Consider the following 13,652-nt stretch of genomic DNA (forward strand, 5'->3'; position numbering starts at 1 on the left):
GCAGTACTGAAACGCCGTCTAAGCTGTTCGCCAATCACAACGCACTGGGACAGCTAACCAATCACAACACATTTTGTTTTTCGGAGGCCGGACCTTCATCAAACCCGGAACTAATCGAGTCGTTTGTGCCAGGATGGGGAGAAAGGTATTTTAATAATGTAAATTATGTGAAAAATAATGCGATTTTCGAACCACCAAGCATGAGAGCATGTTCTAGTACACCCCCAAAACAAAATCAAGACTTTGTAAAAGAGCATAATAGGACCCCTTTAAACAACAAAACGTGTATTTAATTATATGAAATAAAGTAGCCTATATTTCCTCAAATGTGTATTCACTCATAATGTGACTTTTTTGTGTGAATGTGAAAAATAAAACGCATTGTTCAGAATAGCATACTACCATGCTACTTTTACTAGGCCTTGTTTATGCAATATGTATATTCTGCAAAGTAGCCTATGTGAATTTTCAACCACATGACCTATTACAGAACGCGCAGTAGCTTTATGCAATGCATGTGTGAATAAATACAGTATCCCATAATGCATTGTGCTTGCTCTGACTGCATTTTCAGACAAGTACACAAAATTGGATTAAAAATGCAGAGTAATCATTTTAAAACTGCTTACAGGATGCCACTCACTGACTTATACTATTTCGACGGTTTAAACTGTTAGAAATATGTGTTACTGCATAATGAATTTTATTTCACTTTTTTTTTTAAATAGTATAGTATACTATAGGCTATGGGCAGTAGTGCACAGTATGCAGCAGTGTTAATTTAGTATTAAACGGTTTCTTTCATATGTTAACATATGCTGTGTGCTATTCCAAATTTAACCTAGCCTATTGTGTCTTCTTTTTTCCGGGACATATCCTGGCCGGCATTTCTAAATTGCCAAAAATGTCCCGATTGTGGCTTTGTTTTCCTATTGTTTTCATACTTGCTGAAGGTAATGACTGAAAAGTCGTTTGACCAATAGCGTGCAAGCATTGCCAATAATCGTCCAATCATGGCGTGTGAGAAGGCGGGATCTACAGAGAACGGTCAAATCAATGCAAATACACGTACATAAAATATATAAGGGCTGAGAGGAAAACAAAGCCAAAGCCGGGACATTAGGCAATAAAATATTACGTCAATTAAATATGAAATGATGCGTAAATGAGGAGCAGGCATAAAAACAAAAGGCAGGTCAGTTACTTTACCTCTAACAAAACATCAATTCGTCAATCTACACAGGATTATGACAATCCTAAACAAAGAGCGCTAGAATGGTCTAGTTATAAGTTTTCATGTCCTGTAAAGGCTGTTAACTCCTGACCTGAATCTTGATGACATGCTGTGGCAGGACTTGAAGAGCACTGCTCATGCCAGACGTCCTTCAAACCCCTCAGAGCTGACAGAGGTTTATGAAGAAGAGCAGAAAGTTCCTCCAGCAAGATGTCAGAGACTCACAAATGACTATAGGAGGCCACTGTACTGCTGCAAGTAGGTACCACAAGCTAATTTACTTCTGCATAGTAAAATAGCTAGGAAAATCTATATATTTAATTCTACAGTAAAAAAACAAAACAAAACAAAAAACGGTTTATTAGTTAACAGATAGACTTAACAGGATTTAGTTTTAAAGCATTAAAAATGTTTTTTGGAAGTGAAAAGATTATATTACAAAAAAAATAAATAAAAAGTAGCCTGGCAAAACTCATGTCATTTACCTTCAATTCAAATCAATTACATTACAAAAATGAAAACCGATAAAATCTTACATAAATCTCTCTCTCTCCCTCTATATATATATAAACTTAAAAAAAGACATTAAAAAAGGCAAAACACAAAACTACTAAAACTTTAAAATATAAAAACCAATACAAAATATTAACAATATTTTATTACTATATAAATGAAACTAGTCTATAATAGTACTGCTTTGACTGTAAAATTGCTTTTTGTTAGTAGTTTCCTTATTTAGATTGCCAAGTAAGACATGTTCCTGGATCAACATCTTTTGTTGATCCTGGATCAACATTACTGTCCAAAAATATAGACTTAACCCAATCCCTACCTCTAAACCTAACCCTACCCATAATTTATTCCTAAAATCGGTGTGAAATTATAGCTGATTAACAAGGGTGTAGAAGCACCCAACCCCGATCGTAAGCCTAAAACAGATTCAATCTCAATTCTGACTGGTTGTTTGGAATGTTGTTCCAGGATCAACAAGGATGTCGATTCAGGAACATGTTGTACTTGGTGAAAATCACGCTCGCCGTATTACCCATAATGCAATGAAACAGTAAGTCATGTTTGGAATAGCATATGATCTATAAAAAAAAAAGTAACTTATTTATCATAACCATGGGAAAGTGTATGTGAGAAACACAGTGTCCTCATTAACTGTCAAAATGTCATATGGTGCCATTACAAAACATTAAATGGCTATTTCAGCTTCAGTGAATTGGTGTCCATGGCAACTGTGAATGAAGCAAACAAGCGAACAGATTCCATGAAGTGCAGAGGAGGTTCAGGATGTCTAATTTAGCCATTTCTTTGAGAGAGTTCAAGGCCTCTTGTCTTATTAAAATGAGTCATCCATAATCATCATGACAAACTGAAGAAAACAAAGCAGGACTTTTGAATAGGGGGCATCAAGTTCATCTAATTTTATTCATTTTTTTTCCCACTACAGTACAGTCCATCTTGACATTCACTTACACAAAATACTGTGCAATTCATAACATTACAGGACCTACAACTAAACAAACAACAGAAAACATGATCTGATGTTAGCGAACCCAACACCACTTACATATAAACATAAATTAGACTAAGAGAAATTAGTGAATTTATAGATAGGAAATATTAACATTTTACATAGATGTATATATAAAAAGAGACCACGTAAGGAATGCAAAGAATTGAAAGATTGAAATGCAAGATGAAAGAAATTGTGCTTTACAAAACTTTAAAACTCCCCAACATCCACCCTTTTGTCCCGAAACTTGTTCCTGGCCTTGGTTCGAGCTTTAAACGCAGCTGCATTGTAGAGGTGCTGAAAGAACAAAAGGATATAATTACACAACAATGGAAATCTATAATTTCAGAAATATACAGCCAAAAAAAAAAACAGCTACACGTGGAAAACAAACATCTTTCCTACCCTCTCCAGTCTGGAGCTCTTCATAGCTTTCAGAGCAGCAGAATCAATCAACATCGGTGGTCCCAGTTCAAACACGTCCCTAATGAACTCGTTCGCCTGTGGTCAAAAAAAAAAACAAACAAAAAAAACCTTACATTTAATAAACGCTTCAAAGATCCCATTTTTGGATCTATTCGCAACATCTGAGAGCTTTACCTGTAGATGGTAGTTCATCCCAGAGCCAACAAACTCTCTGAAGGCGTCATAAGTCCTCTTCCTCACCCAGCTGTCAATGACCATTCGCTCTGTGCCGAAGCGGATTGTCTCGCTTTGAAAATCCCCTTCCTGTTCCAAACACAGAAGAGAGGTCAGAGTCTGAGCTGCAGCACCCAGGAGTCTGTCAACTATGACAACTATTCACTTCCTATCTCACCTCTACGGCCTTGAGGACATCTCTGAAGACGGACCTTTGCTTCCTCTTATCGGTCTTGGCTCTGTGTTTGTTGCAGTCAGTGGCTAAAGCGTTCAGCTTCTCACACAACGAATCCCAGCCATCATAATCAAACTCCTGTGAAGGTACCGGTCAATATTATATTAGAAAAAGTTAAAATAAACATTCCAAATAAAAACAAACGACACAAAATACCTTATTTGCAAATTAATTCACTAAACTATTACAACTATTTTATTTAAAGTTAAATACATTAAATTAATTTTATTATTATGAATGCATATTAAACAATATTAATTAATAATTTAAATATATTTAATTGTTTGTTTTTAGTATTTTTTAAACCAAAAATTAAAAATTATTTTGTAATTCAATATATTTTAATACCATTTTCAATACATTAATGAAAGAAGTTTAAATTAAATATTTTAATTTCATAAACGATTTTATTAAATTTAAACATTTTAATGCTTTATTAAATACAATACTTGATAATTTTAATTAGTTGATCATTTCAAATAAATTGACTATTAAAATATTAAATGTTAATATTATTTTATTAAATGCAGTATATTCAATAAAAAAAATAAGTTCTTTAAATCTAAAATTAATTTATTAAATAATTTAATAAATTTTATTTTCATATTAAATAAAAATAAATTGATATAATTTTACAATTATAAATACACACGACTTACAGGGTCAACATCTCTGATGAGCTCAAACAGGAGAGCGATGGTCTCGCCAGCAGCAATTCTCATGCTGACGTCGTCATTCTCCAGCAGACGTGGAAGTTTAGGGAGATGTCTGAAAACAGTAAAATTAGCTTAGAATAAATCCGAGAAAATGTTGTAACTTAGTTTGTAGGACGCAACATCTCCTTCAGGATCCGTTTGGGAGTTCCATCAAGGATCTAACATCTAAAAACTGTTTCCCTACACTTACTTTTGTGCAATGACTCTGATGTGGCTGCCAGTGCAGATGGTAAGCAGCAGGGCCCAGGACAGGAGAGCGTTTGTGTGGAGCTGTGTGGTTTGAGGATTCACAGAAGGTCTGCTTCCATCTTCTCTGACGAACGAGTGAGTGAAGAGGCTCTCAAAAGACTCCATAGTGGCATACACATCCTGGAGGTGACAGACATCAGGTTTGAATCCTGAAAGCCTTCGAGGCGTCAACATGTCTAAGTGCATGGAAGAACTGCTCAACACATGTTTATGGTTCACTTGGGAACCACTTTGACTGGATCGTTAAATCACTCTTGAACCAGATGAGCCAGATTTCAGAATGAATCAGTCAATCAGATTTGAGAACCAGTTCAGTGGAAAGTACTGGCCCAAAAGACTGAACAGTTCACGAGTGACGTGGTTCTCAGATGACCTAGTTTAGCTCGCTGATTTGATGATCTGTTTTCATGCTGATGATTTCCATGATGGTTGGTTGTTTGGTTGTTGGTTGGCAGGTTCCTTGGCATTTTCATGGCAAGTAACAAGTTCAAATGCTATAAAACAGCAATATTAAAAGCTATACAAGGTGTTAAAAAGCTGCATATAAAGTCTGTTAAAAAAATCTTTATGGTCCACAGTAAACGATTTTACAGCATATGGGTTTGAAATTACATGAAAAGCGTCATTTATTTTCTCTCTGGTTTTGGAATAAAATATCCCTTTAAGACTAACGTCCACTTGAAAATAAAAGACCGTACTAAAGCTTTCATTGCCAAACTTACCATGATATCATCTTCTGCTACAAGAGTGCAAAGGCCTAGACTTGTTGCACACTAGAAAAAGTCGAGATCAACAGATTGTTACAATCTCAGATTTGCTGGATTGTGAAATCATTTTAATTCTTTAAGGCGCAGTAGAGGAGCACGACTGCTTACAGCTTGTCTGGCTTGAATGTTAGCTGCTCCATCGTTGAGGATGGTCTTAAATACAGGTTTAAGGGTCTTAAAAACCTCTTCGCTCTCAATCCCAGACCCCAGCTGGATGCACAGGAGACACGCCAGCGAGGCTGCGGCGCACTGCTCCACTCCTTTACCTGGTTTGCAAATGCAAACAGCCAACTCAACTTTCTGCACTGAAGTCATGGCAACATCTAGAGAAAGGAGTTTATTTCCAACTATTTGAAATCACAAATGAAGCCAACCTTTCTTCAAGCAGCGCTCAATGCTGTCTGTGATGGTCATCCTTCTCTCGGAAATGAATTCGTAGAGGATTTTGGTTGCCATGGCAGTCTTTAGTCCATCAAGGGCACCTTGTCTGGTCTTGGCACTAGAAGGGGAAAATAATTACTCCGTTCAGACTGCTGCAGGCTTGAGGTTTTAGCAGAAATTGATTCTGAACAATCAAGCACAGCTGACGTCAGAAATCCGAATGAACACAAACCTCTTATCCACTGTGCTGTCGATGTACACCTTCAGTTTGTACTGGAAGTCCTCTTGAGCCATTTCTTCAGTTTCACCAGCTGTCAAACAGGATGAGAGCTAGTCAAATGTTGCTTTCTTCTTAGTTTAAGCTCTACACAAGAGCTTATCCATGCTTTTGCATTGCACTTTATTGTAATAAACAAATGAGACCATAAATACCCACCTTCCTCTGCTGAACTGGTTCTTTCACTGAGGCTGCTGCAGTGACTGAGGGTCTCAATAGATGCATCTTCATCACTGAACGGCTGGACATTCCCCTGTTGTCCCCCTGCAAAATCATACACTATAAATCATTCTTTAATAAAATCCTCTTTGCAAAGCTGCATCACATTGTTTAATCAGCACATTTTCAGCATGGATCTGAATCTGTTACAATCAGATAGCGACCTTAAAATAAAAATTTGTTATACAGAGCAGCATAACCTCACCAAACAGATGTATAAACCATGTATTAATGCATTCATATGCGTTTAAATGGGGAAGTTATGAGTCCTGAAAGTTACAGTATTTTTGGAGTCGTACAATCTTTTTAATGTTTCTGAAAGGTCTCTTATGCTTACCCTGGATACATTTGTTTGATCAAAAATACAGTAACAGTCATATTGTAAAATATTACTACAATTTAAAATGACACTTTTCTATTTGAATGCATTTTAAAATATAATTTATTCCGGTGATACAAAGCTGAATTTTCAGCAGCTATTACTCCAGTCTTCCGTGTCACATGATAATTAAGAAATCATTCTAAAATGCTGATTTGCTGCTCTAGAAACACTTTTCTGTTGAAAATAGTTGTTTTGCTTAACTTTTCTGTGGAAACTGTGATAAAATGGAAAATATATAATGGAAATGAAATGGAAACCCTTTTCAAATTGTCTTTACTGTCACTTCTCATCAACTCAGTGCATCCTTGCTAAAGTATTAATTTCTTTCATAAAAAAAACCCTTACTGACCCCAAAATTTGAATAGTATTATACTTTCAATGAACTTTCATAGAACAAAGAAGTGATCTCATTTTATGAACGCTTTAAACGGTGACCAACCCTGTAATGACACTTACAGAGAACTGCATTTTCCAACTAATTTCAGACAGTCAATAAGACATAGGTGTGCATAACTTTGACTTTATAGAACCAATAAGTATGTATGAGTGTATGTATTAGATTCAGCCACGTGTTATCAGCCCGGACATCTGCTAAAGGTACAAAGTGTCTCATACTGTTTGGCAAGGTCAGAGGACGCAGCAACTTCTACTTTACAACTTATGCAAACAAAACAGCCACTGTGTGGGATTTCTCAGACAAAAGTAAATGTATCTAGATATAGAACAGTACAGCAAAGATACAGATAAACCAACATGTGGGACGTGTGAAGGACTACAGCAGGCTGCCAGCACACGCAGTCTCTTCTCCTTCTCAAAGGCCTGTGCAAATCCAGCGAGCAGATGGGCTGAGAACATTTAATAACAGACTACAGACTGATTTATACACGTCTACAGCTGAAAAATTTTGACTTTTTGTTCCTGGTTCGTTCTTCCTATGCTCGATTTGGTCCCAAACAGGCCTGTGTTATCCAAGCAGGCTAGTGTGACCGCATGGCCTGAAATAACCTCAAACACATAACGTTATTGACAGCTGAAAGTTTACACAAAATATTATAGCAGCTTCCGCCTATTTGACATTTCACATCTTATATAATATACAATAATTCATTTATTAATCTTAAAGGGGTCATATGATGCAATTTCATTTTTTCCTTTCTCTTTGGAGTGTTACAAGCTCTTGGTGCATAAAGAAGATCTGTAAAGTTGCAAAGACTAAAGTCTCAAATCCAAAGAGATATTCTTTATAAAAGTTAAGAGTTAGCCACACCCCCCTAAAACGGCTCGTTCGAACACGCCCCCACATATCTACCTCACTATGTGGGAAGATTTGCATAACGCCGCCCAAATGTTCACGCAAAGAAAGAAGGCGTAACTTTTATTCTCGCTGTAGTATTGTTGTTGCCGCTGCCGCCATGTCGTGAAGACGCTGTGTGCTTCGTTGTGAAAGTGAAACTACTTTGTTTGGTCTTCCAAAAGAGGACGATATCCGCTTCGTCATGCCTAGAGCTGATCTGTGCTGGTCGCTGAGGGAATACATCAACTTAGTGCTGTGGATCACCGGATCGGTTTTCACCGTTTTCACCACTCCGTCGGATCCGCCGGGACCGCCGTACTCGATCCCACCGCCTCAGCTCACTCTTGCCCGGCCTCAGCTCAGGCTAAGCCGGGGCTTTCGCTCACGCTAGGCCGCTGTGTTTTTCGTTGTGAAAACGAAACTACTTTGTTTGGTCTTCCAAAAGAGGACGATATCGGCTTCGTCATGCCTAGAGCTGATCCGTGCTGGTCGCTGAGGAAATACATCAACTTAGTGCTGTGGATCGCCAGCACATTTTATGGAGGAACCGCATAAACACATTTCATCATTACAAATACACAAAATAATGTTCTTTTTAGCAGCATCATATGACCCCTTTAAGTCATCATATTTCGACCTAAATGATCCACGTTGATTGTTGTTTTGTTATTAATCATACTGTACTACATGTCAACCACAGTAGTTTGTTCTATATGTTAATCTTTCGTCATTTGATAAATGTAATTAATCTTATCAACGGTTTATATAGACCATACCATTTAAACCTAAATAACATTCCCTGAAAAACAAACACCACATTTAGAAACGCCAACGTACATTTTCTACTTTCCGTGACTCACACTGTGTATTATTCTTTTGTTTGTGTCAAAAGAAAGACACTCCTGGCTGTCAACCAAAGCGGGTCACGTAGTAATGGGAGTTGTAGTTCTCTTCTTCCAATTTCATTACGCGGTCAGCGGTAAAGAACTACAAATCCCAAAATCCAAATCGCGCATCAGGCCGCAAAAAAACAACCGGTCATTTCCAGACACTCCATTCTACTTACCGCTGCCGCTCCTTTTCTTGGCCCGTGGCATTTTGCTTAAATTAGTAGTTCCGCGCCTAAATTCAACCAATACACGACCAGTTTTTACTATAATGTCTTTTCAGTTTAGTATATTCCAGTGGCACAGTGAAAAGGAAAGTATTAAAAGCGATTCCGGTGTTAGACTTGGAGCGCGAGCGATACATTTTCCCTCTCAAACGGGCTGCGTCACCGTGCTGCCGCGAAGCGCTTTTATACGACCGATGATGACGTGCTTAAAAAGGCGTTACCTCACGTGGACCTGGATACAGTAGGACCAATCACATTTCAGGATGCGCCGACGTCATCATGTATGACAGACTTCCGCCTGGTTTGTATTGGTTTTTGCTGTCACGTCCTCATGCGGGTTCCACGAGTGCACGTTTACACACAGAGCGCAGTGTTATCGTCAATATTACTATTATTTCTTCAACTTTACGTACTTTTATGTTACGTATTTTTTGTTTATTAAAACCAACACATTTGAACTTAAAATGTCTATGAAGATAACATTGAAACTGTCTTGGAAACGTATGCACTCAACATCATAATTTCTTTGTAATAATTCAAAAATGCCCTTAATTTATAGTTTTTACCTTCCAGACATGAATGAAACATCCTCTGTAATGCAGGTGTATCGACTATTGTACGTTTTTATCAGACAAATCAGAAATAAACCATTGATTTTATGTTGGTGATTAACTTATGCTCAATTTACACTGCAAAAGTGGCACAGAAGCGCTTCTGAAGTGGCATTTAAGTGTCTTTACACAGACTGTTTAATGCTGTTCAAAGATGGTATAAATGCATTTTCACAGCAATTACATGTGTATACTACTTTGATACTAGTGGCTGAGGTGGGTCAGAGCAGGCATATTAATTTAGTCTGGCTTTTAAGAAGCATTTTGAGTTTACACTAAATTTTGACTCAGCTGTGTAGTGTGTTTAAAAGTAAATTTTCTATGTGCACATGACCAAAAGTGCACATAGTTGAAGAAACACCCTCGTATAACATTTCTGTAGTGCATGTGATCAAAGTCTATGGCATAAAAGTCATGAAGAAAATGAATACTGGATAAAAGAAGTGCAACGTCTTTAACCACGTGCAACACATGTTATAAGTGCAGCATTGTGCTGTTTTGTTGCACATGGGTTATCAGTGCAACAGGTGGACTCGGGGCAATGCTGACACTTTAACCCGCTGGCTGCACATGTGTCCTGCACATGCCTATAAGCCCTTGTTAACATAATTGTTAGGGGAATTGCACCAGTGGTGCAAAATATTTAAAATATATTTAAATAAGAAATGAGTTTAATAACAGTAAAGCTCTACTATTATTAAAGCAAGCGTTTTTGTTTACGCGCCCAAGCAAAGGCTCCCACCTTGATGCACTTTGGTGCATGCACTACTAAATAACAAAATCTGCCTTTAAATGATACCACTAGAGGGAGCTCTTTCAAAATACTTGCTCGTGATAAAATCAACCACCTGCCAAGTTCAGAGTAAACTGACATTGTTGCATAATGCATGAAGGGATTCTTTTGATGATTCAAGATCAGTCAAATCAAATTTAGGTTGAAGCACCTCATGGAATGTATCCCACGGCATTGCATTTTATCCCTATAGTGTTTCCCAAATTAATTCAGTGCCATGTTGGTAACAACCTAATACATCATAATGAGTTTTCTGTGTTTTCTGTTTTTCCATCTGATCTGTGGATTATTTGAAAAAGCGGCCAAAGGAGAAAATTGCTGTTGCTTTGGCTGACCTTTAGAATTCCGGGGAATTAGATTTCATATTTCATGCTATTCTCAACAGGTTGTGCAATAGGATTGATATAACATCAAGAAAGCCTTTTCTGGGCTTCTGTTCACCTGAATGAGTCTTGTATAAGTTTACGTGGGTGAATTAGTTTTGCCTGAGTGAAAACTTCCTTTTTGTGCCTGTTGTGGCATTTCTCCAATAGAGAGCAATGCCAGCTCAGTGCTATATGAAAGCACTGAAAAAAGACTGGTTATGAATGGATGTTGGGTTTAAATATATATTTTCATCTCATATGTAAAGTCTGTTGAATAATTGATGAGACACCCTGAGGGGCTTCGCAGGGGGTCAGTGCCTAACTCACTACTGCTAGAAATCAAAAGATGGCCCAGAAATTCAACAAGCAGTTGGTTTATTTGATGTTTTGTAGTGCTTTTTTAAGTTCATTAAAATAATTTTTAAGTCAGGTGTTCTTGAAGGCATCTCAGCGGGTTGACTGTCTGGGGTAATTTACAATGCAAATACTCTTAGTTCATACTATATTTAAACAGAAAAGAGGTTCTTAATGGATTTTCCTCTGCTTTAAAAGCAACAGTTTGATATTTTAGTACAAATTAGTTATATTCTTTTCAATAAATTATATCAAGACGAAAGCAGTTTGATGTGTATTTTCTTTTGCTTTGATTTCCTAAATGTATTTATGATTTCACAGATGATATTGGCAACTGCCAGTGCTTCCCTAAATACATGATGAGCATGAGGTGGAAGGAAATAACAGATTGCATGAGGTGTTTGCCAATTCAGTGGTGAGTGGAAGTCTCACAGATCCTTACAGGTCAGAGGTTGAAAATGAGCTGAAAACTTTTCTGCTTTTAGACCTTAATCAAATAAATATATTGATCTTATATCAAAGTTTTCAAAGACTTTAACACTTTACTGGATGCTTGTGCTGTCTCATAAAAGTCATGATGTAAACAATCTGTTTATGTTTATTAAAACAGCCCCCTAAAAGCCAGTTTGTTGTTTTATCTGAAACATTGTGAGGACTATGTGACTATTTTACATTATTTTACACAAAATATTCCTGTCGTTAAAGGAATAGTTCATCCAAAATTTTTATTTGCTGAAGTTTCATTCAGGCTATCCCAGATGTAGATGAGTTTCTTTATGGGAACAGCTTTCCCATAAATTTAGCATTTCATCACTTGCTCACCAATGGATCCTCTGCAGTGAATGGGTGCCGTCAGAACGAGACTCCAAACAGCTGATAAAAACATCACAGTAATCCACAAGTAATCCACACAACTCCAGTCTATCAATTAACATCTTGTGAAGTGAAAAGCTGCATGTTTCTAAGAAACAAAACCATCATTAAGATGTTTTTATCTTCAAACCGTTAACTTCCAGATAAAATATGAGTCCTCTATCTATAATATGGCTTTCTCCAGTGACAAATATTCTCGTCTGAATTAGGAGAGAAATATCCACAGATCAAGCACAGTTCAAAACAGTTCTAAACAAAAATGTCTGGATTTTGATATGAGAGGGGGTGGACTTTTTTTCTTTTTTTTCTTTTTACTGGAGGAAGCGTTATTATCATGGAACCATGCATATTTTGGTCAGAAGCAACAGTTTAAAGTTGAAACGCCTTGATGATAGATTTGTTTCTTACAAACATAGCTTTTCATTTGATAATATATTTATTAACTGATGGACTGGAGTGGTGTGGATTACTTGTGGATTATTGTGATGTTTTTATCAGCTGTTTGGACTCTCATTCTGACGGCACCCATTCACTGCAGAGGATCCATTGGTGAGCAAGTGATGTGATGCTAAATTTCTCCAAATATGTTCTGATGAAGAAACAAACTCATCTTCAACGTGGATAAGTACATTTTTAGATGAACTATTCATTTAATATCATCCCTAATGCTTTTCCACTTTTCATTCATCTGCTTTTAAATATGTATTCTCCCCAGCAAAAATCAAACCCAACACAATGTGCTGACAACCTGATTACACCTATTAAAAATACATCAAGCAAGTCATTACATGTCGGATACACTGGAGTAATGTACCCTGACTTTTGGCAAATGCTGAAAGTGTGTGATATTTCGATTTTAAATCTGCTGTTTTCATTCTAAAAATAAAGACATAAATCTATAGCGATAGAATTAACATTGTCATTGTCTGTTTTTGTTTTGTTGATGAGAGCACAAAGTGTTGTCTTGGCAGAAGGTGAGTCTTGGCAGTGTCTTTGCGACCATTTTCCAGGTTTCCACCCCATACGCTGTTTTTCCTGGGCATTGATTCAGACACTTAAGACTTTGGGACGGACAACTGAATGCATTTCATTTCCTCCACCACTTTCCTCCCCTCATATCCCTTCTTTTAGCCTTGAAGTAGATTGGAAAATGTTGCCAAGTTTGTTCTCTAAATGTATTACGACTCCTCTGGAAGAGTTTATTCAGCCGGAAGGGTCATAAATGTCAAATTGTATATCAGCAAAGCGGGAAGCAGGTTTACTGTATCAGATTTACTTGATAAATTATGGGGGTTTTGGATGAAATCATGCATTCTCATTTTCCTGATAAAGTACTTTAAGTTTGACTAAGCAAATATGTTGCTCTCAGTGCCAACACTAAACCAGATTGACCAAGATGATGTGATCTATTCTCCCTAATCTGTTAAAAGAATGTGTTATGAAGTTGCCAGGTTGCTATGCAGTTAGTTATTATTTTTAGATTTTCTGTTGTCATTGTAATTGTAGTGCAAATTTGAGTAATTTAGTTTTTTTATATTTTTAGTGTTTTGTTTTTATTTTGTCTATAATTGTTTGTTTTGTTTTTATTTTGACTATAATTGTTTTTATTAAATTCTGTTTTAATTAT

General features: G+C 36.9%; 1 protein-coding gene across 2 annotated transcripts; it reads right to left on the reverse strand.

The window, feature by feature from the left end:
* Window positions 1–2,640: 2,640 nt before the first annotated feature.
* LOC107726045 (interferon-related developmental regulator 1-like) lies at window positions 2,641–9,222 on the reverse strand. Of its 2 annotated transcripts, none has more exons than XM_016535519.1 (12): window positions 8,982–9,222; window positions 6,180–6,284; window positions 5,976–6,054; window positions 5,737–5,861; window positions 5,471–5,628; window positions 5,318–5,368; window positions 4,537–4,715; window positions 4,290–4,398; window positions 3,574–3,708; window positions 3,357–3,485; window positions 3,162–3,257; window positions 2,641–3,053 (listed from the first exon to the last, which is right to left on the reverse strand). In XM_016535519.1, the coding sequence occupies exons 1-12, from the start codon at window positions 9,010–9,012 to the stop codon at window positions 2,967–2,969; spliced, it is 1,284 nt and encodes a 427-aa protein (XP_016391005.1). In that variant the 5' UTR covers window positions 9,013–9,222; the 3' UTR covers window positions 2,641–2,966. The 2 variants fall into 2 exon arrangements, with proteins under 2 accessions (XP_016391005.1, XP_016391004.1); XM_016535518.1 differs by having other exon boundaries at window positions 3,357–3,491.
* Window positions 9,223–13,652: the final 4,430 nt, after the last annotated feature.

This window comes from Sinocyclocheilus rhinocerous, unplaced genomic scaffold, assembly GCF_001515625.1.
Source record: "Sinocyclocheilus rhinocerous isolate Xijiao unplaced genomic scaffold, SAMN03320098_v1.1 scaffold395, whole genome shotgun sequence".
NCBI lineage: Eukaryota > Metazoa > Chordata > Actinopteri > Cypriniformes > Cyprinidae > Sinocyclocheilus > Sinocyclocheilus rhinocerous.